Source organism: Malus sylvestris, chromosome 1 (assembly GCF_916048215.2).
Source record: "Malus sylvestris chromosome 1, drMalSylv7.2, whole genome shotgun sequence".
Classification (NCBI taxonomy): Eukaryota; Viridiplantae; Streptophyta; class Magnoliopsida; order Rosales; family Rosaceae; genus Malus; species Malus sylvestris.
In genome coordinates this window covers 12,981,081-13,008,586 of record NC_062260.1, presented here as the reverse complement: position 1 = coordinate 13,008,586, position 27,506 = coordinate 12,981,081, and the positions used below count along the sequence as shown (strand labels likewise).

General features: G+C 38.1%; 1 protein-coding gene and 1 long non-coding RNA gene across 5 annotated transcripts; both read left to right on the top strand.

Moving 5' to 3' along the window:
* Positions 1 to 4,837: 4,837 nt before the first annotated feature.
* On the top strand, positions 4,838 to 9,377 carry LOC126629487 (serine/arginine-rich splicing factor RS41-like). Of its 3 annotated transcripts, none has more exons than XM_050299576.1 (6): positions 4,838 to 5,005; positions 5,351 to 5,482; positions 6,995 to 7,107; positions 7,529 to 7,761; positions 8,439 to 8,855; positions 9,107 to 9,377. In XM_050299576.1, exons 2-6 carry the CDS (start codon positions 5,377 to 5,379, stop codon positions 9,141 to 9,143), a joined length of 906 nt encoding a protein of 301 aa, XP_050155533.1. In that variant the 5' UTR covers positions 4,838 to 5,005; positions 5,351 to 5,376; the 3' UTR covers positions 9,144 to 9,377. The 3 variants fall into 3 exon arrangements, with proteins under 3 accessions (XP_050155533.1, XP_050155604.1, XP_050155664.1); XM_050299647.1 differs by lacking the exon at positions 4,838 to 5,005 and adding an exon at positions 6,538 to 6,783; XM_050299707.1 differs by lacking the exons at positions 4,838 to 5,005; positions 5,351 to 5,482 and adding an exon at positions 5,489 to 6,783.
* A 5,192-nt stretch (positions 9,378 to 14,569) lies between these two features.
* Positions 14,570 to 15,847, top strand: LOC126626499 (uncharacterized). Of its 2 annotated transcripts, none has more exons than XR_007624707.1 (2): positions 14,570 to 14,866; positions 15,600 to 15,847. It is a non-coding gene; the product is annotated as an uncharacterized LOC126626499 (long non-coding RNA). The 2 variants fall into 2 exon arrangements; XR_007624708.1 differs by having other exon boundaries at positions 15,591 to 15,847.
* The last annotated feature ends 11,659 nt before the right edge of the window (positions 15,848 to 27,506 follow it).

Below are 27,506 nucleotides of genomic sequence, written 5' to 3'. Positions count from 1 at the left end.
CTGTAACCAAAAAAGTCAGGTGGTGTAAACACCATTCTAAAGAGATACCAAACCTTTGTAAGGGTGACAACATATAGTTATCTCTGACCAGAAGCAACATACAAGAGATGAGATGAAATCCCCTAAAACAGGAGTGGAATTGGAGAGCAGATTCGAAGTATTGGAGTTGTTTAAGAGAAGAATCCCAAAGTAGACCCCAAGAACCCCTAATCTAATCCTAAGAACCCCTAATCAAAGGAATAGTACCTTGAAACGTGGGCACAAAACCCAAAAACAGATTTCCATCCTTACCACCTCTATATGGCTAGTTGCTCCACCGATCCAAGAAGAGGATCGGGTCGATCGCATTTATAGGGAGGGATAAAAACCCTGGAGATAGATCTCCAACCACATCGGGAATCGGGACCATAGCCAAGCGAGGAAGAAAGATGGAGGATGATAACACGAAAATTGAAAGGGTAGCAGCCACCGGCCCCAAGCAGGAGCTGGAAGCTGGCGGCAAAAGGGCTTCTGCTAGGGGTTTTGTTCGCTTTTGCTTTCGCATGCACAAATGTACTTAATAAGTTGATATCAAACTTTAAATCTTTAACACGATAATGTATAAAACCTTGAAGTAGAAGCAATAATATTAATATTTACATTTTGATCATTTCAGAAGAGGTAAAGCCCAAGTGCTTGCCCATCACCATCAACAACCAAAAAAAAAAAAAAAACTATCATTGGGATCCTATTCGTACCAGACCTGGGTTCAGTTATGCAAAATACATCTAACTTAATTTAATGACTTAAAATTTAAACTGAGAGGCAAAATCAAGCTTGCCCTAGCCTTTGCAATTCAAAACTAAACACTTCATTAGTCCACGTGCTCAATACTATGACTCGTCCCAACTCTTCCCTTACCATCTTTTTGTTACTCACGAACTGCACTAGAACACTTGTTTCACCATCAACTTCCATAAAAACCTCATTATCTTCAACAACATTCTTCCCCTTGTCTTCATGCTCACAACCAACACCACCATCAACAACACTAGTAGCCCCAGAACTTTTATCAGCAATAGGCATTCATCTCGAGACTAGATCAGCCCTGAAGACCCATGTTTTGTTTCCCCCACAATATTATCATAGTTTCTCCCATCTCTTCTTGCACTACCTCTGCCCATATTAGCATTCCTACTCATTGTACGGATCATAATGGTCTATCCCTCAGTATTTTCCACTACCTGGGCATGCAAGCTGTTCCTCAACCTCAATAATTTCTCTTTCCCCAGACGCATTATCATCAACAAAAGCAGGTTGAGGAAAGAAAAGCATGACACCATCATGTAGTTCCCTTATGGTATCCTTATTAATAACTGTCTCAGAAAAACAAATCAATGGCTCATCTTTAACATTTGTGTTCATAAGAAAGCAGCCATCATTGTGTTAAACAGCAGGACATGAATGTCCCTCAACTCTCCTTCTTTCATAGTAGCAACACATCACAAACATCTTCTCATAGCTTAACATAATGGGGCTATTATCATCATCATCATTAACCATTAGGACTCTCTGCAAAGACAACGTTAAGTCTACCTCCAAAAGGATTTTAACAAAAAACGCCCATTCAGGCTAGAGAGAAAATTCTCACCGGCCTTTATAAAATGCCCCACAAATGAGTTATCACCTTCCAGATCTTAGCATCCTTATAATAAACAGAGAGTTTATAAATTCTCACCCAAACCCTCAAATTGGAGATCATATCCACATCCCTGAAATGAGTACTCCACCTTTCCAAATGAAAACCTTGACCTCTCATATACCAGGGGCTGTTACCAACACAGTACAATTATTCTTGATCAATGAACTCCATAGCATACCATCGATAACTGAAGTGGTAAAGATAGAAAAGGTTTTTGACCCGCAGAGTTCAATGCAAGGCCAAACTCCCACTTAATTGTCCTAGCATCAAACTGTTTACCGACTAACTTACCCATTAGTACCCTACTCTGCATGTGTTCAACATTCAGGTTGAAATAGAGACTAGTGGAAACTCTAGTAACTCCATTTTCTAAGGTAAAGGTACCTCACTGACTCTCAATAACCACTGGTGGTTGGGCAGGTTAGGGAGGGAATGGGACCCTTTCTGGATCCTCTTTGTGGGGATCCAAATGATCAATCAATCGTATCCGTTTATTACACATCGTGCGGTTATAAATTATTTTAAATTTTCAATTTAAAATTGAATATAAATATTACTTAACGGTTGATCCCCGGATCCCCACAAAAAGGACCCCAAGAGGATCCTAAAGCGTTGGGGAATGGCAAATCTATAGGCCCAAAAAGGTAGTCTATGGCTAGTAGGAATTTTTGGTTGTCTGGCATAGGAGGCTTCAAGGGAGATGACTGTCATGGTTGTGTGGGAAGTAAAAAGCTTTAAAAAGGATTTGAGATAGGGTGAAGAGGATGTAATCTCCCAAGACCTATAAATACTAGTACAAAAAACAACCATCAACAAGAAAAAAACAACTTGAATGTGAAACGCCATACATTGGAAAGTCCAAAGAAACCAGTAAACACCCTATAGTCTTGCCCACTCAACCAAATGATTATCAAAATAGTGGCTGGACATATCTTGAGAAACGAGAGATTTTTTAGTGTAACCGTCACATGAGATGTGTACATCATGTGTTTTTATATAAATGGTGGGTTATGTGTGTTAAAAAGTTAATAACTTAAAAATTAAAATTTTCTATCACTTGCATAAAAATACGTGATGTACCATCTGTGTTCCCGTCACAAATAAAAATTTCTCCTTGAGAAACGGCAAATGGTAAGAAAAATAACACATATCCTACCCCAAGAATATACGCACACAATGATTACTTTCATATCTCAACAAGTTAAACACAATAAGTGAACTGTTTATCATCTCAAAGTTAGTATACTTAAATTGATGTTTATTAGCCGCTCTTTGTCAATTATTTGCCTGCAATCCTTCCTTGGAAATCCATCCGGATTCCGGCATCTTTCAATAATTATGGCACATGTATCAATCAGTAATCAAATTGAGATAAATTGAATTAAAAAAGAATTGGAATAATATGGAATTAGAATAAAATTCATGTTAAAGTTATTTACTAAAACTGTATGGAATTGGAGTGCAAATGATGCATATTCTATATTAGCTGTTTACTAATTCACATGAATTAGAATCAAAAGCAGTTTGATTATTAAAATACCCTTGTACAAAACAGATATAAATTTTATTTAACTAATTAATAATACAATTCTTTTGTATATAAAAAACAAATAAAATTATTTATCCTAAAAAAGCCTTTAATTACCATATAAGAAGCCTTTAATAATACAATTATTTTGTATATCAGTATATATGACATTAATACAATTATTTATCCTAAAAAAGCCTTTATTTACCATATAAAAATCCCTCATCGTATACCAATTCTATGAACGCCGTCAATTAAAAACAACGAAACTAACGCAGGCCCTCACCCTCCTCTCCTCGCCCTCTAAAATTCCCCATCTCCTTCCCTTATGGTTCTTCTTCTTCTCTTCTGATTATTCTTTCTTCTTCTTGTAAATAACTAATTAATTCCAAATATTTATTTATTTATTTATTATATTGGTACTCTGTCTTTGTCTTTCTCTTATGTCTGCTTCTTCACTAGGTTTTGATTTGAAACCTGAAGGTGATGGGTGCTGTGCTACCAGAGATGAGGGAAGAAGATAAGGGTATATTGGGTAGAAAAAACTGATTCCGGGTTGAGGCTTTCTTTCGGAATCCAAATACCACCTATTAGTTGGTAATCCGATTCCAAGCAAATCAGGGATTTGATTCCCTATTTTTGGTGGGCCCCACATACAATTTCATTCCTCCAATGTTAGTAAACACATGAATCACTTAGAATGAATGCAATTCTCATTCCTCTCACTCCATTCCCTTTACGTAAACACGCCCTTAAGCCACTCCATGACCCCCATGTATGGGAAATTGAATCGACCAAAAACAAGAGTGACTACTATCAAATTAGGTTGAATATGAATCCAGATCCTCTTCGGATTGTCTTTGTGAGGATCCCGAAAATCTGTAAATCGTGTCCGTTCATTGTACATTGTGCAATTATAAATCATTTTAATTTATTTATTTAAAATTGAATACAAATAGTACCTGACGAAAACTGACTGCACAATATACGATAAACATATACGATTTATGGATTCCCGAATGGATTTCCGAAATCCTCATAAAGAGGATTTGGAGAGGACCCTATTGGGTCGATTACACCTAGAGCACCCTAGCTTTTCCAAACTTCTCAATTTCCCTTGGACTCCATTTCCAATCATGACACTTACTTGTATAAGCTCAATTGAAAATTACTCTAATTGCCCCCAAAACGAAATTCCTTAGTATCAAAAACCAAGTTATCCAACTAATTAACTTAATTGGGATCGAATTGTAAGATTCAAAATCCCCTGGACAAAACCCTAACCCTAGCTGCCCTCTTTTTCCCCTATCCTCATTCTCTGACAAAAAATAGTTAAGTTGATACAAGGATATTTTAAGAATTTTAGTGGGTGAGAAAGTTAAATTTTTTTTGGGAAGTGTTATTTGCACTTCAAAAATCTCATTTTACATTCTTTACAAGTATATTTTTTCTTTTTAAATATAGAAAGTTTGAAATGTAAATTAAGATTTTTAGAATGTCAATAATAATATTTTTTTTCCACTTTTATGGGGGTGAAAATGTATAGGATTGTGAGGTGGATCTAGAGCGACTTTGTTTATTATTTTTTTATCTTTCTTTTGAAAATCTCCTTTTGCGCTAATAAGAGATAGGGCTGGCATCACAATCATACATCGCCGCTCGACTGACTTTTCCTCTTTTAGACAAAATCTGTCCGAAAATTGTCTGGGAGCTGAGCTACAAATCGATTCCACCGAGCCCTTCCCCAATTATTCCTAGGGTTTCTCTGAACTCTCTCCATCGCCATCGACTTCAAGGTACGAAAACCAAGCTCAGATGCTTTCCTTTCAATGTCTTCAGCAGATCTAGGTTTTTTCCATTTCACAATCTTACTTTTGTTTTGTTCTGCTCGTTCACGCTAGGGTTTTACAATAATTATCCTCTCCCTGACTAACTTTACTCAATTTTCTGTGTAATTAAGCTTCGTAATCATTTAATTAGTTGCTAAAGTCACAATTTTACACTTTTTATCTATGGAATTTTACTTCTGTTTTTCCATGTGGTACATTGGTGCTGTTTGGAGTTCGAAAGCTCACCAAGTGTTTGTAGAAATGCCGGTGACACAACTACTTACTTAATTGTCTACTTGTTGTATCTGGAAGGGTTGGAAAGTTTGAAGCTTGAAGAAATGAGGCCAATATTTTGCGGCAACTTGGATTTTGACGCGCGGCAGTCAGATGTTGAGCGGCTTTTCAAGCGATATGGGAAAGTCGAGAGGGTGGATATTAAGTCTGGTAAATAAGTTCTTTGGTTAAATAATTAAACTTTCGCTGTGTTTTCCTAACGGTTTGTTTTGGTTCTTTATCGAGATTACTAGTTTTGTTGACTGTTGGTAGCATAGTGGTTGTGTTGTGTTGTTTCGTTTACTTTTTTTTTTTTTGCATATGAATTTAGTGGCCAAACTTAAAGCCTTGTAGTTGTTTTAAGCTATTGTGGATTTTAGAGCTATATTATCTGATTTCTACTTTTGGTTCCAAGGTTATGTTCAAAAGTTTCGTTATGTTTATTGTGATGAAATCTGAAGTGGGTCATTACTGAATCATCCTGCTGGGATATGGTCTTTATAGTTAGTGCAGATTGGGGTTTGAGCACCTTCAATTTATCCCTATGAGATGGTAGGGATTTCGGGTAGAGAAAAAATAAATATGTGTTTTCGGGGTTTATCAGCAAGTCCTACAGCAGCAGAGTTATTTAATGTGGGACTTATACCACCGTGCAAATGTGACAGCTGCTACTTCCATGATTTTCTGCTGTGTGTGTGTGAAAGACTATTCTGGCTTTATTTGCCTCCTGGTATGTCTAGAAAGGAATATGTGGTGTACAACCTGAAAAATGAAAAATGATTATTTTAAGATTGGCTCATTGAACCTTTTTGTATAGCAGCAAATACATGGATAAAACATGAAGTCTGGTTTTCTTCCTTGGCCCTTTTTCCATTTCTTTTCAAAATCTTGATATGCAGAAATTCCCTCTCTGTAAATTGAAAATGCATGAGAGATATGTCTTTATGGAAAAACTAGGATGAGATTGCAGTGCATTCATGCACATGACATCTCCTTCATGCTGAGAACTGAGAAGCTTGAGCTCTTTCGCTGGGCTGTTTGGTTGGAGTAAATTCTAAAAAGGAATTGTTTGCGAAGGAAAGATTTCAGCTGTTACTCAAAAGGGCAATATGTTATTCATTAGAATATTATTTGGATGGGTGTACTCGCTATTTTCCCTTTCAGAGAAACAGGTTACTTTTTTATTGCAGTGCAAACCCCTGTACTCAAGAATTTCTTTGGCGCAGGATTACTTGGAATGTCTATGGTCTTCTTGGATGGGTCCGCTTATCTACATTTCTTTTGTAGCATGTGCCCAAGCATCACTTATTGTATTTTTCCAGAAGAATTAATCTGATCTGCCTTAGTCCTGCCATCATACTTTCCTTCAGACACCATTGCTTTTTCATTCATCATGACTTTTGCTCCACTCCATGTTCAATTTCCGACATGTTCCAACATAGATTCCATGATGATATCGCACCCACTGGCAGGTTTTGTGTTACTTCCTACCAGATGATTTTGTATGCATATAATTTGTTTAGTGTATGAGACGTCAAAATTTTCTTATATTTTAGATGTATGCCTAACAAACTTGCATTAAAAAGTATGTTTTGGTGACTTTGTTGTACAGTCTGTGGTTACTTCACACGGTGGTTTTAATAGATTGCTTCCATATATATATATATATATTGGTTTAAATAGGATTTGCTTTCGTCTATATGGACGATGAACGAGATGCTGAGTATGCAATTCGAAGACTTGACAGGACAGAATTTGGTAGGAAGGGACGCCGACTTCGTATTGAGTGGACCAAGGTAAAGTTGAACATGTGGTTGGGTTTCAGAAAAATGATTTAGGATTTTATGGTCAGTTGCATAGCATACTTATGAGAATGCTGGCATTGCACATAGCACAATCCCTATCACATACAAGTATAATACTAGAATTTGACTTTTCTGTCTAGCATGTGACTTCTTACTTAACCTGTTCCTTTACATATTTTTTAGTATTGTGATTGTGTCAATCAAAGCCATATCTTCTACTCCCTTTCATTTTCTAAGTTCATGCATGCAAATGGTACGTATGTTGGAACTGCTTCATGTTTCTTTACACTTCTTTCAATTATATAAATTCATACTACATGTGATAAAATGGATAAACTATAAGTGATGAGCTTTACTTGATTATTTTCTTGGACTTTTTTCGCTCATTTCGTTACACTATTCTGTGTTGAAGCATGAAAGAGGGATTAGGAGACCTGATTCAAGAAGACCTTCTGCTAACATGAAGCCCTCAAAAACCTTGTTTGTTATCAACTTTGATCCAGTCCATACCAGGACAAAGGATCTGGAGAGGCACTTTGATCCCTACGGGAAAATAACGAACATAAGGATTAGAAGGAATTTTGCTTTCATTCAATATGAATCACAGGAGGATGCTACCAAAGCTCTGGAGGCAACAAATACAAGGTTCTGTTTTCCTTGACAACTTGTATAGTGCTGTTTGCTTGATTTACAAGTTCAGATATTTTTTTCCTTTGGACAAATTGTTTGGAAGTGAATTCAAAGGGAGAATGACCCCTCAATTTCAAGCCATCATTGCAACAGAAATTCTGTAAAAAATTTTACTTCAAAAAGCCGCTAATGCTTGTAATGAAAATTAAATGCACTGATTTGGTTTGTCATGAAAAAAGGTCTTAAACGAAAAGTGAAATATTCAATGGCTTTATTGTGCAAAAGACTATGTCTGAATCCATCTCTACCAGTGTTCTAAAAACCTAGTTTTAGGACTCGCCTGGGCTGTTTTTGGGTCTGGGCTATGAAGAAAACGCCTCTGCCCAGTGGGTGTGGGCTACAGACTAGCCTAAACGCATAGGCGACCTGGGCATTTGAATTTTTTATTAAAAAAAAAAAAGCAGCCCAAACCCAATAAGACGACGTTATTGGCAGGGTTTTATAAAATTCATGCTAATTTTATGTTCCTAACTTAGTTTCTATTAGTTTGTTATGACTTTATGATGTGAATCAGAAATAATAATAATAGTCAAATATTTGATTGCTTGGCATGCTTGCTTGATTAGGCTAACACGCCTCTACAATTACAACTGCTTTATACTAACTTTAGTGAACTTATTTTTGAAATACAGCAAGTTCATGGACAGGGTTATTTCTGTGGAATATGCTGCTCGTGATGATGATGATGATAAAAGAAATGGGCACAGTCCTGACAGGAGGGGCCGTGATATGTCTCCTGAGAGAAGAAGCAATGATCGTGGGCGATCTCCAAGTCCATACCGCAGAGATAGGGGAAGCCCTGATTATGGCCATGGTGCCCGAGTAAGTTCTAGAACTGAATCAAGAAGAAGTCCTGATTATGAGAGAGCTGCAAGCCCAGTCAATGATAGATCCCGTCCAAGTTCTAGACCTGGTCCTAGAAGAAGTCCCGATTATGAGAGATCTGCAAGCCCAGTCAATGATAGATCCCATCCAAGTTCTAGACCTGAACTAAGAAGAAGTCCCAGTGATGAGGGAGCTATAAGCCCCGTCAATGATGAATACCGCAGGTTTGTTAAGATCGCAACTTTTAGTTCTCGATTGTATGAGATGTTATTATCCTTTAAGAGGTGCGGGGGTGTTCTAATGCATTAATGAAATCATGTTTAACCATGTGTTTAAATCCTAGAGGACACCGTCACAATCCATCTCTTTTAACATGGATTATTTCCTTTGCATGATTTGTCAAGATTGTATTTTTATGTTAACATACACACATACTAGCACCATTCTGAGTATATTTTTGTTGTTGATATTGCAGCCGTTCTCCCCCACCGCGGGAAAGATCTCGTTCCTGAGAACCAGCCAGATATGCAACCTCCTTGTAGTGGTTAGCTGGTGTATTATTTAATCTATAGTTGACATTCCGAAGTTGGTTATTCCCTCTTTATTAGTATTCAGATACATGATCAGTTTGAACTTGAACATGTTTTCAAAGTGGTGAATTCGAAGTTTATTTTGTAGCCAATCATGGTTTATCGGGCACATCTGTATTCGATTGTTATCTTTAACCTATAGTTGACATTCCTAAATTGTTATTTTTCTGTGAGTTTGACAGTAGTCGCAGAGGGTCATCAACTTGTATTGGTGCAATTTCGTGAGCGTGGCTTTGGCGTGAATGTTGGACGTTGCACCTCGTTATAAAAAACGTTATATTATCTGTGTTTTTCCTTGGAAAAAGAAGGCTCTTATTTTAGGTTGTTTGGGGGAGACACTGAGACAGAACCGTCTCTTTTGGCACTTGGCACTGGATTTTCTTGGGTTTTGCATGATTATAATTTATACTTCTTTTGGGTTTGGGGTATCAAATGGCAGGCAAGTTAGCGACATCTTTGAAGCTACCAAGGTCGATGCCGGAAACCACCGCTCTTGGGTTTTGTATATTCTGCATTTTACTCAATTTTTGCGTTATTTGACTTTGAGAGTTTACCTATTGATTTTGAATTACAGTATTGCAATAGGTTTTTCAAACAAGCCTCTTTTTTGTTTTTTGTTTTTTTTTTTTAATTCAGTCAACGGGAAGAGGGGATCCGAAGTTGGAACTTCTTCTGATATTAGAAAGAGAAGTATCACTGAAACAATGGCGAGTTGGGACCTCTTCTTGTGGCCTCCACGACTCCTCCAATTTAGAGAACGATGATTAAAAAACGGGTGTTGAAATGCTACGGTTCTTCAGATGTTGAGATGGTGCAAATAGCAAAGAAAAAGAATGTTGAGAGTAGAAATTTAAAGGAATCCAATTAGAAAATGTTGTTTGCGAAAAGTTCTACAATGCTTTCAGTATGGCATGCACCGTATCAACAAGTGTTAATGCTTCAACAATGTCAAATATTTTGGTATATACTATACTAGGAAACTATATGTTTAAAGGATTACACACATGAGCACAACTTAAATCCAGCGTCAATGACACAATCACTTGGATAAAAATTTACACATTTTTAATTTATTAGCGCGGAATGTCATTGTGACGTTATACTTATGCATGAGGAAGAAAAATTTACATGAAACGAGTTTATTGTCATGTGATATTCTTATCTAATAATGTATTATTATGTACAATTTTTTTCCACAAAACAATATTTCATTTAATCAAGATTCAAGCAACGATAAATTTGTTCTATATAAATTGCTCTCGTCACGAGTAAGTGTAGTGGTATTCGTAGCTTGATAGTTGATAATAGTGGTATTCCTAGCTTGATAGATGATTTAATGATAGAGTGAGTGAGTGAATGACAGAATGGGTGAGGAAAAGTGGAGCACGAAAAGGACAAGAGTACGTGGGAAGGACACAAATACAAGAATTTAAAGCAAACAAACAAACAGCCGACACAGGAAATAGCGTCACGTCTAGGCCACGCATCGCCAAAAGCCCAAGGCCAGGGCGTCTTGGTTCACTCGCCGAGAGTAGGGACGCTCCCAAAAGCTGGCTACTTTGTCTCCGCAGCCTTTGGCAATTGGCACCTTCGACGTAATGACTTAAAATCATTAATTTATGGATTTTTGAAAATAATTTACTCATTCATTAGTTAAATATGGTCAGAAATTATTTCAAAATTTAAAATTAAAATTAAATATAAATAGTACTTCATGAAAACTGATCATAAGATGTACGATGAACGATCACAATCACGAAATCCTTAGGATCCCCAGAAAAAGGATCCTGCGAGGATCCTTTTCTGTAAAATCAATAGCCCAACAAGTGCAAAATTCATATTTCTCTCTTTCTTTTAACAGTATACATCCAGTAACATTAAATTTGTGTAGGTCACTTGTAGGCATAGTCTGAAATATCGATAATATCGACGAAATATCGAGGATATTTCGGTTTTTTCGAATCACGGATATTTCGGAACATATCCATGTACATATCGTACAAATATCGACAATATCGATGATAATATCTAAAAATATCGATGCAAAAGAAGGGAAAAAAAAAGAAAAAGAAGAAAAAAAAGGGAAAAAAAGGAGGAAAAAAAAACACAAAGGGGATTTGAACCCCTCCCATTTTACTCCTCCAACACCGTAACCACTATATATCACTTATGTTTTAATGATAATATGCTAAAATATTTATATTTATATGAGTGACATGTTAACAATTACATGTAAAACTATTTTGGGGATTTATCATTTGATGAATACTCTTCACAATAAACTTACTCTACACATAGAGATGATGAAGATAGTGAAAATTTTGAACCTCATAGGAACTTTATGTGGTACTAAATCACTCATGTATCTTACCATGCAATGTATAAAGTGTAAAATATTGTAGTAAATCATTATATATAAAAGATTATGGTGTGTTTAATCTTAAAATTCCTATGAGTCGAACCACTCTATCTAACTGGAAACCCCATTCCTATTAATCTTAAAATTAAGTATCCCTCTAAACCAGATGGGCTCCACCCATGGGCATAATAAGAGTAGGTGTTCAATTAACTCCTCCTAGTTTTGGCATATCGGGCATATCAGGTTAGGGACAGATCGGCGTTTAAATAATTCCTCCATTATGGTCAGAGCTTAGTAGGGGGTATTCCACATGAAATTCTGGATTTTGGCTGGGGTTTATAGCTTCCAAATGATCTTCCAAACCCAATCTGGGTTGGCTCGAGACGAAGAGAGGTGTTATGGCGTCGGGGGGCAGGCTCGAGCCTGAGCCCAGAGGTACCCGGATTTCATCGTGTAAAAGTCATTCTTGGTGATTGGCCAGATGAACCGGTCCCCACCCATTGAATCACCGATATAAGTATCATTGATAGCTTCTAGCTCCTCCATAAATATGAAGGGTTTGAGGGAATTTAGGTCCTAGGTTCTAGAAATTGGGCATAGAAGAGTTTCCACCAGTGTATCCTTAGTAACCGACACCGCTCCCCTTGGAATAGGGTGGCTCGAAGGGAGGGAAGGGAGCCATCTGTCTACCCAAATCCGTACATGTCGCCTATCCATGATTTGCCAATGCGCCCCCTTTAAAAGTATATCTCTACCCACAAGTAAATTGGTTCATGCCAAAGATGCACGACTTCCCCATTAGGCGTCAAGAAAAGAACAATGTGGGAAGTACCTAGCCTTGAGAACTAAAGCCCGTAGCAAATTTGGCTCCATTATCAACCACCAACATTGCTTGGCAAGGAGAGCATCATTAAAATTTTTAAAGCTCCTAAAACCCATGCCCCCTTCTTGTTTCGGGTGGCCTAGCAAATTTTTTTAGACCCAACAAATTTTTCTTTCTCCATTTTTCTGACCCCACCAGAACCCTGAAATCATGGAATCCAACTCGTTGCATATTGCATTCGTAAATTTAAATAAGTTCATCGGGGTATGCAGGAATAACCTGAGCGATAGCTTTTATCATGACCTCTTTGCCAACTTAGGATAAGGTGCACTGCTTCCATCGTTGGATTTTCCCCATCATTCTACCTTTCACATAGGCAAGGCCACGACTCTTATATCGGCCCCAAATAGCTAGAACCTCCCAGGTAAGTCCCCGAATCAGACACCACCGGTATATTAAGAATATTCCCCAGCTCATCTGAAACTACCGTTGGGGTGTTAGCACTAAAGAACACACACAATTTCTGCAAGTTTACCACCTGACTCGAAGCTGAGCAATAGGCCTTAATGAGTCAGCCCAAATTGTGGCAGTTCGACCTATCAGCCTTTAAGAATATTAGGGTGTCATTAGCAAATAAGATATGGGATATGGATGGGCCATGGGGGCTCATCCATACTCCATGCAATAGCTTAGTCTTAGTAGCTATGCTAATCATCTTAGACAGGACTTCACTAACCATCAGAAACAAGTACGGAGATAGCGGGTCACCTTGCCGTAGTCATCTCAAAGGGGTAAATTTGTTGCCCGGAAGACCGTTGGGAATCACAGCAAAATTAATCGAGCTCATGCACCCCATAATAAGCCACCGCCAGCTGGGATGAAACCCTATCTTATCCATTACCGCATCTAGGAAGTCCCATTTCACTTGGTCATAGGCTTTGTGCATATCAAGCTTTATGCCAAGTTTGAACTTATATTTGGTTTTTCTGAGCTTAAGGAAGTGGAATAGCTCATGCTCAATCCCGATGTTGTCCTGAATTTGTCATCCCCCAACAAACGCGTTTTGCATGGGAGAACTAATTCTCGGGAGTAAAGGCTTTAGTCTATTAGTTAAAACCTTGGAAAGCACCTTGTAAGAAAAGTTACATAAACTTATAGGCCGAAATTGAGAGACTGACGTCGGGTTCGGAACCTTTGGGAATCCTTATTCGCACCAAATGCAAACTGAGAATCCTAGGTAATCCAGTCTAATGAAGCTTAGTGATGGCAAACAAATGTACCCTTAGATAGAAATTTCACACCCTATGGACAAATAGTTTAAAATATTGCCTTATAGAAAAACATACAAAATAATTGAGTAAAAAACAATATTTATGATCTTAAAACATATCAAATTGTCGTGAGTGTGGATGCAAATTTCCGTCTTCTTCTCCTTTGACGAAAATGCACCTGCTAAATAATAACACATAAGATCAAGGCCAACAGCCTCACGTGCCCACGATAAATGGGGGGGGCTTTGGCCGAAGAATCTCTGATGCCAAAGTTAGAATTTGAGAGAGAAAATGTTTAGAGAATTTTAGGGAGAGAATGAACTTGCATTTTGGTGTGAAGATGGGGCTATATATATATATATATAGGGGTGTGGCCCTATTTGGTTGTATTTTGAATATAATCGCAAGATATTATGTCAATTTGAAAAGAATAATTGGGAGTTACCTTGTGGGTGAGGATTTGATGAGGAGTGATGAGAGGGTTTTGAATAAATACCATTTTGATTACCTTTGACCTTGACTGAGCTGTTATTGTTTGTTGCATGCACGTGGGAATCCCGGTGTGCTTCAAGGATAATTTTGTCTTTTTCACCCAAAAGTTCATGTGTCACCTCCATAATTTTCTTGATTATTTTTTACTTCACAAATGCCCCTACACCTGTTGGGCTGCTTGCAGGAAAGGGTAACATGTGTAAAGATATTCTCTTGCTTTAGGAAACATAAGATTGTTTCATAAGATTGTTTCGAATTTATTCTACCCTACAAGAGAGTGAAAGCTAGAGGATATTTGTTCCCCCTCCCCTGTAACACTTATATATATATATAGGAGTAACATTATTTTAGTTAAAAAAAACACAGACCAAACAAATAGTCAACGATGAGCTAACAGAACGCTTCTTCTTCTTCCCAACCATCACATGGTGGGGGAGCCAAGGGAATCATATTTTGTCCATAAATGTTGGGGTGATGTGGGTAGTCTAGGGGATGTGAGTAAGCATTCTAAATCAGGAGAGGTAATGATAGGCTTAGAGGGAGTATTTCTAATTCTCACTGAAGAATTAGAGGAGAGTGCGAGGTTTTGGAAAGGGAAAAGTAAGAAATCTAAAGAGGGAAGCTGATAGGGTGTTGGTGTATTCTTCAATTTGTACAAAAGGCCTGGGAGTGACTCCGGACACTTCGGAGGCTTAGAGAGGTATTATAGTTAGCTGGACAAAAGTAGGGGCTCTATTTCCGATGATAGATCTATATCATGGTTAATCTTTGTGATATTAGTAATTATATCTAATACAGTAGTAATGAAATGCTTGGGTGAAATAGAATCAATTGATTGTCATGGTTGTGTTTAGGGTTAATGGTTTCTTTTTCGGTGTATTATATATATTGACTATGTTAAATGTTGTTATGTTTTGATGAATGGTTGAGTTATGTAAAATTGTTGGACTGACTACGTTGAGGGTTACAATTATGTTTGTTAAATTGAATTGCTCGTGTTGCATTACATGTTACAGAGTTAAGTGTTAGGTTGTGTAAACTTGGTTAAGCAAAGTGTTGAAAACTTATATATGTTCAAGCGTAGGGTAAAGGGCTTGAACGTATAGTTGGGCGTTAGGGGAAGGGCCCATGTTAATGAAACTGAAATTACTAATAAAATTAGGGGTTAAGGGAGGAATGGGAGTTAATTTATATTTTATGGTATTTGGAACCAAGGGGTATAAGCATGGTATGGGACGTGTAGGTTTGGATGCCATAAATATAAGTTAGCGAGATTAGAAGGGAGTGAGTTCATGTGTACTTCTTTGTCATATTATTTGTATTTTTACCATATTGTTTAAGGCTTGCTACTTTGATTAATTATGGTAAATGAACTTGAAGGACATATGGTTCCTACTGAGCATGAAATGCTCACACCCTATTAGCTATTGCAGGTATCGGTATGGAGGAACAAGATGATGACCTGTCTCTATATGAATAAACATATCTTATGTGTGTGCTGGTTTCCTAGTTGTACTTTAAATAAAGTGTTCTAGTATTTCAAGAGTGTGTTGTAAGAGTTGAACTCTTTAAACTCATGATGTATTAAATAAACAGGTTTAAGTGAACTTTTAGTTGGCTCTGGTTCCATCATACTCTCGTTGTAATATTTTAATTTATTTTAAATTCTATTCACACCCTAATTCGATTATCATTCTTATTTTTGAATTTGGGGTGTGACATCCCCTAACAATCTTCTACACTTGCCCGTGCCAAGGACCGCCTTTCGTTGCTTTCTTCGTCTTCTCCGCGCCGCACTGAGGTAAGAAAAGTTTAATTTTCCTTGTCTTCTTAGATAGTGATGTCGAGGGGCAAACGTTGGGATGGTGTAGCACGTTGACTAGCAGGGGCCAGGAGTCGGCTCGGCATGGGCCAAAGAGTGTTGTGGAAAGGACCACTGCTTTGGTTACTGATGCGAAAATTACTTAACACACAAATTAAACCCTCTTGTATCAATTGTAGTAAAGAATGTAAGTAGGGATCGTTCTGGACCGGGGATTAGGAGGGCTTGCTAATAACCTCTAAACTGACTTAAAAACATAAAATTAAGTTTCAAACACCAAACCAGACTCAAAAGATGCAATACAAACTAAAAAGACTCAAAACTAGTTTAAAAGACTCAAAACAGCTTAAAACAATGAATTAGACTCTAAACTGACTCTAGGGATGGTTTTGGATGAAATTAGGTTCTAACTTGACTCAAGACACTTAAAAACACAAATCAAAACAGATTTTGACTAATAAAACACTTTAAAGTAATGGGGGATTTGATTTTGACGAATTTGAAAACAAAACAAACAGATTGTAAACTAAAACAGATTTTGGACGAATTTGGGTAAACTATGGTTGATGGGCTAGCTAGAGGGTTTTTCTACACACATGACACACTTGCACATAAACCAATTTTCAGTTGTTCTTTCGATAAATCATGAAACTCAACACCCCAGGTTAATTAAGTCCGCTTAAATTAACCTTCAAGTTCTTCTTAAGTTATTGAATTGGATGGGAAAGCGTATACAACAATTCAAGCATTCTTCAAAAGTCATTTTCGTGAACAGCACAATAAATATACAATCAAATATCATTAAGCATTATGAAAACTATAAGTATTGACGAGGCATTCATTACTATGATGAGCATGAAACACCTGCCAAGAATTCATTTAACGCAATCGTTTATAAGCGACCTCCACTGCTTGTGAATATAAGTTTGTAACTATTAGGTGAAACTCCCTTATACTCTAGCATCATATTCATGCATGCAAACTAAGTGTGCACTCTTAATAAACATACACGAATAAGTTATCAATCAAGCAGTTAAACAAATTGAATTCACAACTGAAGGTAATCAATTCATATTGCAAGTATGATCATGGCTTTGAATTCCCCCTTAGCTAAGGGGGGTTTAGTTCCTCATACTCACAAAGAAAAGATAAACAAATTTAGACATTGAAAACACCTAAAAACGCTCCAACAATCCAACTTGAATGGCAAGCATGTCCAAGGGTAGTTATTCTTCTCTTTGTTGCAGTACAAGGTGTGGTTTGATGGATGCATATGGATATATGGAAGGGAATGGCTGAATGTGTTTAGGTGGGATGGAGGTCACGGCAAGGAAAGAGAAATGAAGGTGCATGGAATTGTGTTTTTATTATGGGAATGTGTAGAATGATTAAGAAGAAAAGACTCTGCCTTGTGGTAGAATGTGTCTTCATCCCTTCTCCCTAAACTGTCCCCCATGGATGTGTCTTTGGATGGATATATTTAAAGGCTAGGGAGAGGATGTAGTGGGTGGTGGTAATGAGTGGATGTAGTGGTAGGTGAATGTGTTGGGTGGTTGAAATGAGTGGATGTAGTGGTAGGTGAATGGATGTGTTGGGTGAGATGAGTGGATGTAGTGGTAGGTGAATGTGTTGGGTGGTTGTAATAAGTGTGCTAAAATGGTTATTTAGTGGTAGGTGAATGGATGTGTTGGGTGAAATGAGTGGATGTAGTGGTAGGTGAATGGATGTGTTGGGTGAGATGAGTGGATGTAGTGGTAGGTGAATGTGTTGGGTGGTTGTAATAAGTGTGCTAAAATGGTTATTTATAGGAAGAGGATGATGCACAAACTTCAAATTTCGTCCATTCCTTTTGCTCCAAGCATATGCTATCCATTCCATGCCCAAAAATGCTCCAAAATGCTCCAAAATGCACTTCTTTGCCACACTAACCCTTTGGACCTACAAACACATGAAAATAGCTTAAAATACTAAAATAACTACGAACTAACAACATAAATGCCAAGAAACAAGCTAACTAAGTCGCATAAATATGCTCCTATCAAATTCCCCCACACTTAGCTTTTGCTAGTCCTCGAGCAAAACAAAACAAACAAAACAAAACAAAACAAAACACAACCTAGACATTCCAACAATTGCCTCATGGATTTTTAATGAAACATGACGTGTTAAAAATCATCATTCCTACAGAATTTGGTCATCCTTACACTTGAGCACATACTTAATCACAGTCACCACTTACTAGTTCACAATTAACCAATTAAAACGATGTTTTGAATGTAGTAACATGCCTTAGAGAATTTGCTCAATTCCTTACAAGATACTCTCTATTTTCACACACAGTTTCTGACTACACACCATACACTAGTATATGTGAGAAGATTGATGTAAACACGAAAGATTAGAACTCACATATGTTATAACAAAGAAAGCAATTTTCTGGAGTTATTAAGCATGTTTAGATATGATCTCATGAATGGAATGCTACTACTTAGATGCGAGAACCAGTGACACCATATGCTCATACCAATTTCGAACTCTACAAATTGAAACACACAACACTCAAGATTGAAGTCAAGGGTTGTAACATGGCTTGGGGGTAATGGCTAACAAAGAAAGGATAGGGATAACAAACGTTCTTAAAGCGATAGCAAGCAAAGCAATGAAATAGACACTTGGAAATCACTTTAGAATGCAGAATCAACTTTTAATTACAAAGGGAAGATTTATGCAACACTTAGGGCCGAATTCAATGTTTTGAACCCTTTCTTTAACAAACAACACTTTAGAGCTCTTTTTCATACTTTTTTTTTCAATTCTTTTTTTTTCTTTTCTACATGTGCCTTATTAAGGACTTTGGCACACACACACACACACACACAAGAATCACTTCCCCCACATTTGCTTTCTGCAATACATTGATAAAAAAGGAGTTCATTTTAAGTCATGCTTTACTATGCTTCAAGAACAAAGGTATGAATGGTCCTAACACTAGGCTAGGTAAGGATAGTGTGGGTTAACAAAGAGCATAGGCTTAACAAGGCTCAACGGGGTTAAACTTAAACACATAATGAAATAGGGGCATGTCAATTTGGCTTTGGTGGTCACTACACAACTTCATCTTGAATATGTGTTATCAAATCAATAGCATGCTTTGAATGAAATAGGCATGAGTTCTAGCATTTGGAACTAAATGATGAAACGCCTTCTAAGTAGCAACCAAGCAAAGAATAATGAGATCATGCAACGACTTTAGAAAACAATGATGCACAGATTATTACTCTCCAAATAAACGTTTAGGCTTAAGTCTCACAAGGTTGTAGCTTTCATTTGAGTTCCTTCTTTCAAGCATGTTACAAAAACTGATTTTTTTCCTTTATGATTGCATGTGTATTCATAAATTATAACCACAACCAAGCATACACCAAAGAGTAAATCAAATTTTCATCCATGTTTATAACTCTCTTTAACAATCATGTAATTAAAAACCAAATCCTCATCATTGTGTTAGAATGTACCCTAAGACACAAACAAACACATAAAAACAACTCTTTTAGGGTTTTTCAAAATTTTATGAGATTTTCGGATTTTTATGTCAAAACACACTAAAACACTCCAAACCAGCATAAAAACACTTACAAACAGCAAGGAACAACACTATAAGTAATTGGTGATAAACTCCCACGAATTTCATGCAAAACAACTTGGTTACCCCCCCACACTTAAATCGAACATTGTCCTCAATGTTTCAAGCATAAACTCACACAAACACAAGCAAACAATCAAACAAGCAACGATAAACATGACAAGTATGGCAAAGTAAAAACCAGACAGATTAGAGTTTAAGAACGCAAATCTAGTTTTGGAGATAGATGATCTTGTTGTCTTTCCACAGCTTTGATCTAGAACTGGTTCGGAATTTTGAGCGAGTTCCTTGGTTTCAAATTAGACTCGTTCTGCTGGGTTGATTTGATTGTGCAGTTTGCATTCTTCTCTGCTTGTTTCTTCTGCATGGCAGACAGGCACGAGGTAGAGGTGATGGTCTGTTTCTTTCTTCAATCTTTCCAAGTGCCCACCTCTTGCTTTCTTTCTCCTTGTCCCTAGCTGAGGATGAATTAGCACATTGTCTCCACATGCTTCGAGGTATCATTTTTACTTCCCTTATCTATTCCCCAGGCAGATGTGGTAGACGAAGAGGAAGCATAAGATGTTGAAAATGAGTACTCGAGAGTAGGGCTAGGTAAGCAATCAGGAAGGGGTTCCAGGCAGTCGGTTCCAGATCAGAAGATTGATACCAAGTGCTGGCTGATTGCTCTCTGATATGAGATACTCTTGCTTTCAACCTTCATGATATGAAATACTTTTGCTTTGGATGAGTTGTTTGCAGAGGTACCCCAAGGAATAAGGAACACTGAGTGACTCGAGAAGCTTCGTTGGGAAGGCATTCTTGGAGATGACGGAAGGTTATTTATGTCTGCCTTGCTATGGAGGGTGAAGGTCGACATTTATAGGAAATAATAATCGGTACTATTCTTTCACTCTTGTCGACAACCGTTGGATGATTGAACAGTAAACTTCATGTGCTTTCTACTTTACCAGCAATCTTCAATAGATTGTCCGTAATTTTCGCAAGGCTGAGTGTGTATGTGACAGATGCTGACACGTCTGGATAAAGTTGATGCCTCTTCCATATCTGGAATCGGCGCTTCGACAAACTGCCTGTGATTTTCGCAAAGCTGAGTGTGTATGTGACAGGCGCTGACACGTCTGGAAAAGCAAATGCCTCTCCGATTTCTGAGCTTACCTCTTCGGGTTCTGAGTTCGCCTCTTCGAGTTCTGAACTCCGTCGAGTGCAGAGGTTGCATGTGATAAGTGCGGACAAATTTGGAAAATAAGATTGGCCCGTGGTTTCTGAGCAAGCCCAACTTTTGAGAAAGCTAGCGCCTTTTCGATTTTTGAATTGGCCCCTTCGATTTCTGAGCTCGCTTCTTCGATCTCTAAAATCCCGTCGAGTGCTGATTTTTATAGAGGTATGCAGTTTGTTTCAAAGCACACTTGAACTTCTGTTTGTTTCAAAGCACACTTAATGTTCCTTTTTTTTTATGAAAATGAATGTAAAATACCTTGCATATCTGTCAATGTTTCAAAAATAAACCCACACAAAAAACAATTAAACAAGCAACAAATAAAAATGACAATCATGGCAAAATAAAACAGCATAAAAGGGAAGGTTTTTAGGAACGCAAAACCAATTGTGGAGCAATTCAAAAATCTTCCTTATTTGAATACATGGATTGCCTTCCAAGAAGAGCTTGCTTTAACGTCTTCCAGCCGGACGAAACTTCCTTCTAAACTTGGATAGGGCCCATAACATGGAATTGATCCTTGAATGGAAGGTGATACTTGACGTGATTCGGCAATGGTTTAAATTCTAGTGTAGGTGCCAGAATCATCAAAATCAACAAGTTAGTATATAATAAAATCGAAGTTGGAGAAGATGGCTTACTTGCTTGCTCCAACACAAACTCAATTATGAACACCAATTCAGGGATATGAGACTTGGCCAGATTTGGTGTTTGGAGAGTTATGACTTTTCCCGTGTCATAAAATCCAACTTCTTTGGGAATTTTCGTCTCAAGTGTATCTTCTTTGATGAATTCTAGACATTCCATACCCACTTCTTGCTCTTGATTCTTTGGAAAGGTTTCGAAGATGCCTTTCTCACCCTCTTCTTCCTTGGATTGCATGATCCTGCAAGGAATAAGGACATTTGGTGAAACGGGGTCAGGACAAATTGAATTTAGGCTTACCTTGGTTGTAGTGGATGGCATAGAGGGCATATGAGGCTGCGACAAGGGTGGTTCTTCCCTTGCAGTGGCCTTGTTATTCTCCTCTTCTTTGAGCAGCAGTTGTTCATCCATGTATTGGCTTGGTTTGGATGTCTTGGGTTCACCTCCAACCTCCATAGCACTTCCCAAAGTGATAACATCATGGATTTCAAAATCTTCCTTCAAATCTTCAATAGTTAAGTTTGAGAGTTCACTTTGCTCTTGAATTGTGCCATGAACTTCTAAATCTGCCTAATTTGCTTCTCCAATTCACCCGTCTTCTTGGCTTGATTTTGCATCTCTTTGTTTCGATTTTCTACTTCCTGGTTCAAAGAGGTGAGTAACTTATTAAACATATCATTATCCAAAGATGTACCTGAATTGAATTGGGCAGATTGTTGTGGTGGCTGTGATGGTTCATATGGCCAGTGATAGAACTCATCCGATGGCGGCAAATATTCTTTTTGTTGTGAGCCATGCGTCAACGAGGTTAGTACATCAAGAATTTCATCATAACTCATAGGCATACTTGAATTTGATTGGAATTGTTGTGGAGGAGGTTATGGTGGCTGCATAGGTCTTGAATAGAACTCCTTTTCTTGTTGCCAATATCCATCTTGTTGGAATTGTTGAGGTTCTCCCCACATGTAATCTGAATAATCTCTCCAATCCGAATTGTAAGCATTGGAAAACATGTTGTCCCATGATTGGCTATGACCTTGATAACCTCAAGCATCTTCATTCGCAGCGAATTGAGAACATTGATGAGTTGGATATCCTTGCCCATAGGACACACAATATGTAGGGACACTTTGCATTGTGCTCCTTTCGGGATATTGTGACAATTGAGAAGTAAGTTTCGCCAATTGAGTTTGAATGGTAGCAAAATCCATGTCTTACTTCTCTAGTACCTGAAATCAAGGAAACAAAACTAAATCAAATATCAAAAGCAAAACAAACAAACAAAAAAAAAAAAAACAGAAACAGAAACAAAGTCAGTAACTAAAAACAAAAGACACAAAAATATACAAAAAGAAATAACAAGGGATTAGCAAAGTTGCTAATCCCCGGCAACGGCGCCAAAAATTTGATGCGAAAATTACGTAACACACAAATTAAACCCTCTTGTATCAATTGTAGTAAAGAATGTAAGTAGGGATCGCTTTGGACCGGGGATTAGGAGGGCTTGCTAATAATCTCTAAACTGACTTAAAAACATAAAATTAAGTTTAAAACACCAAACTAGACTCAAAAGATGCAATACAAACTAAAAAGACTCAAAACAGCTTAAAACAATGAATTAGACTCTAAACTGACTCTAGGGATGGTTTTGGACGAAATTAGGTTCTAACTTGACTCAAGACACTTAAAAACACAAATCAAAACAGATTTTGACGAATTTGAAAACAAAACAAACAAATTGTAAACTAAAACAGATTTTGGACGAATTTGGGTAAACTATGGATGATGAGCTAGCTAGAGGGTTCTTCTCCACACATGACACACTTGCACATAAACCAATTTTCAGTTGTTCTTTCGATAAATCATGAAACTCAACACCCCAGGTTAATTAAGTCCGCTTAAATTAACCTTCAAGTTCTCCTTAAGTTATTGAATTGGATGGGAAAACGCATACAACAATTCAAGCATTCTTCAAAAGTCATTTTCGTGAATAGCACAATAAAGATACAATCAAAGATCATTAAGCATTATGAAAACTATAAGTATTGACGAGGCATTCGTTACTATGATGAGCATGAAACTCCTGCCAAGAATTCATTTAAAGCGATCGTTTATAAGCGACCTCCACTACTTGTGAATATAAGTTTGTAACTATTAGGTGAAACTCCCTTATACTCTAGCATCATATTCATGCATGCAAACTAAGTGTGCACTCTTAATAAACATACACGAATAAGTTATCAATCAAGCAGTTAAACAAATTGAATTCACAACTGAAGGTAATCAATTCATATTGCAAGTATGATCATGGCTTTGAATTCCCCCTTAGCTAAGGGGGGTTTAGTTCCTCATACTCACAAAGAAAAGATAAACAAATTTAGACATTGAAAACACCTAAAAACGCTCCAACAATCCAACTTGAATGGCAAGCATGTCCAAGGGTAGTTATTCTTCTCTTTGTTGCAGTACAAGGTGTGGTTTGATGGATGCATATGGATATATGGAAGGGAATGGCTGAATATGTTTAGGTTGGATGAAGGTCACGACAAGGAAAGGGAAATGAAGGTGCATGGAATTATGTTTTTGTTGTGGGAATGTGTAGAATGGTTAAGAAGAAAAGACTCTGCCTTGCGACATAATGTGTCTTCGTCCCTTCTCCCTAAAATGTCCCCCCTGGATGTGTCTTTGGATGAATATATTTATAGGCTAGGGAGAGGATGTAGTGGGTGGTGGTAATGAGTGAATGTAGTGGTAGGTGAATGTGTTGGGTGGTTGAAATGAGTGGATGTAGTGGTAGGTGAATGGATGTGTTGGGTGAAATGAGCGGATGTAGTGGTAGGTCAATGTGTTGGGTGGTTGTAATAAGTGTGCTAAAATGGTTATTTAGTGGTAGGTGAATGGATGTGTTGGGTGAAATGAGTGGATGTAGTGGTAGGTGAAATGAGTGGATGTAGTGGTAGGTGAATGGATGTGTTGGGTGAAATGAGTGGATGGTTATTTATAGGGTGAGGATGATGCACAAACTTCAAATTTCGTCCATTCCTTTTGCTCCAAGCATATGCTATCCATTCCATGCCTAAAAATGCTCCAAAATGCTCCAAAATGCACTTCTTTGCCACATTAACCCTTTGGACCTACAAACACACGAAAATAGCTTAAAATACTAAAATAACTACAAACTAACAACATAAATGCCAAGAAACAAGCTAACTAAGTCGCATAAATATGCTCCTATCAGTTACCTGACTTGGCTAGAGCCAAGGGCAGCTGTGCAGCTGGAATCGCGAATTGAGGTACTGGGGTGCAGTGCTAGGCGCACCGCATGGCTCATGTCCGTTGGGTTTTTGGACTTGACACTGGATGCAAGCTTCCAACTTGTTGGTCCGGGAGAAAAAATAAGGGAAAAGCCAGTATGGGTTGAGCTGCCCCACTGAGTACCGTGAATGGCGTTGGCTGCTTAGTCCTCTTTGCTAAGAGAAATATGGGCTGCTTCCGAGAGATGAGGTAAAGAGATCAAGGCGGATGCATTGGCTCGTTCGATCGTTGTCGTGGAACCTATTGTGAATGAATGTGGAAATAACAGATCTTCCCAGCCTGCTTAAGAGATGTCGGTTAAGAAAAAACCGAAGACTTCCTTCAATGCTCGTGAAGGTCCGCCTGCTGCTGAGAGGCTTGTGATTGACTTGACTTCTTCTAATGGGAAGAAAAATGAGGCTGCTAGATCTGAGCCTATGGCCCCTGCCATGTCGAAAATGGCTAATAAGATTGCTGATAAGATTGTTTAACGTAGAAGTTCTGTCATGCCCCAGCGTTGAAGTTTGTACCAAGACGTCCGATTCACATTTGGAGAGGCTTACTACTATGAAGAACGATAAGGTGGACTATACTGCTAAAGTGGCACCAAGGCTTACTCATTTTGTTGCGTAGACTAATTTACCTGCTAAGAAAGATGAGACTACTCGTGTAGGCAGTTGTGGGAAATCCACCAAGCTTGTTTTTTGGGCGGCTGCTAAGATATGTGCACTCTTGAAACCAGATCTGCTTGAAGACATGGACTTGTGTGCCAAGCTTGTTAATGGTGTTAAATGGGTTGTTTGCCCAAGTTCCTTTGCGAAGTATACGACCGAATATAGAAAGACTGCTCTGCTTGCTATGATGAAAAAAACAACGATTTTGGCAACCGAGTCTATGCTCATTTGACCAAGAGGATACCGAGGTTGCCAAGGAAATGGCAAAGATTACGACAGTTCAAGCTTATTCCTCTGCCTAGAAGATCAAGAGGTTGGAGTATGAGATCGTTACTTTGAAGAGGTTTAAGATCTCTGCTCCCACTTCTCTGCAGCTTGATACCGCTCGCCAAGAGATCGTTGACTTGAAGACTAAGCTAGATGTGATCCAAGTTAAGTATGAAAGTGCAGAGAAGAGGATTGGATGTTAAATACCTTAGATTCAAGATCTTGAACGTATCGTTTCTGAGCTTCGTTCCATTACTTACGCAAAGGATGAAAAGCTGATTGCTGATTATAATCAAGTGATCCACTTCAAAAAGATCGTCGATAGGCTTGAACCCCAAGTGTTGAAACTCCAAGGTGCACTGAAGATCAACGAAAGTCTGAAGAAAGAAATGGATGAGTTGCAGCGCATTCGTGTTGGTCTGCTCGATAAGAATGAGTAGCTAAATGGTGAGAAGGCTAAGCTTAAGGCTTCGCTTGTTCGGAGTCAGGCTGATTTCTACAAGCTAGGTTATGTAGATCATCTCTTTGGTAGGCCGTTTGACTTTGAGTTTTCTAGGAAAGACTTTGAGACCTTCTCTATTTCTCTGGAAGACTTGCTTGCCTTTACTTTTGAGGCTTCCATTGGTAAAGTAGTTAAAGAAGTTGGTTCCCAGGCTGGAGCAGCCAGAGGTGAAGGTGTGGCAACCAAGTAATCGTGAGATGTCCAAGCTGTTGAAGAGTAGCTTTCTAAGTAGCTTTTAGGATTTTCTTTGTTTTCCTTTTGTTTACCAATTTTGCTAGAAAATTTAATGAACTTGCTTCATTTGCTTTTCTTCATCTTCGCTTCTTTTGTTTACGCCCAACCTTTGAACATTAGACCAGCGACATGCGTGATACTTTTCTATAAGTAGACAGGCCCGCGTAACCTATGCAACTGTTGATGTTAGTGTAGAATTTTTGCAAAGTTGTTAACCATATGGTCGACAGCAGGACGCCTTACTTACAGAAGCAGATGAGTCAGTGTGACCACTTGGCTATTAACTTTGGTTTTCTTCAATCCTTTCAGCTGTGTGGTCTGCATCACAACATACTAGAGATTTTTGGATCATGAACTTCCCTAACCTTTCATATCAAAAGTATACGGTTGTATGGAATTTCATAAGCAAAGGTCCGAGAGAACTCTTTAGTTTTTATGTAACCAATTCCATGGGTTGCGTAGCAAGTATCACAACACTTTAAGAATTAGTGCAGATCTAAACAATCATTTCATGCTTGGCAAAGGTGAAGCATATCAACTATGTAGCATGTTGGCAGTGGATAGAGCTTCGTATATGCACGCTAATTGTTTAACCTTTCACAAAAAATGTGCGGTTGTATAAGTTTGGCAAGGCTTACTACTCGAAGGGCAAACTGTAGGCAGTCTTCTGGAAATAGTAGGCTACCTTAGTGCACTCAGTAGCAGCTTTAGGGTTCCATGACAGTTGTTTATAGGGCGTACTGCATAATGTGCCTCATATGTCTCTGAGACCTGGTTCCTTATGGATTAGGCAAAAAAAACCCAAAATCCTTCAGTTAGCTAAGCTTTGAAAAAGACCATTATGGCTACTTCTAGGAATCTCGGCATAAGCCATCGTGCACCTAGTTACACTAGGGTAGCCCGACTCATCCACGTTTGGATATTCGGAGTGTAAGTTTATCCTCCCGCATTGGAGAGCAAACCCATATGGGTGTCGGGAAATTGGTTTACTATCTCGCACTGGAGAGCATGGTTAGTCCCCATGAGGGCGCAATTCCTAC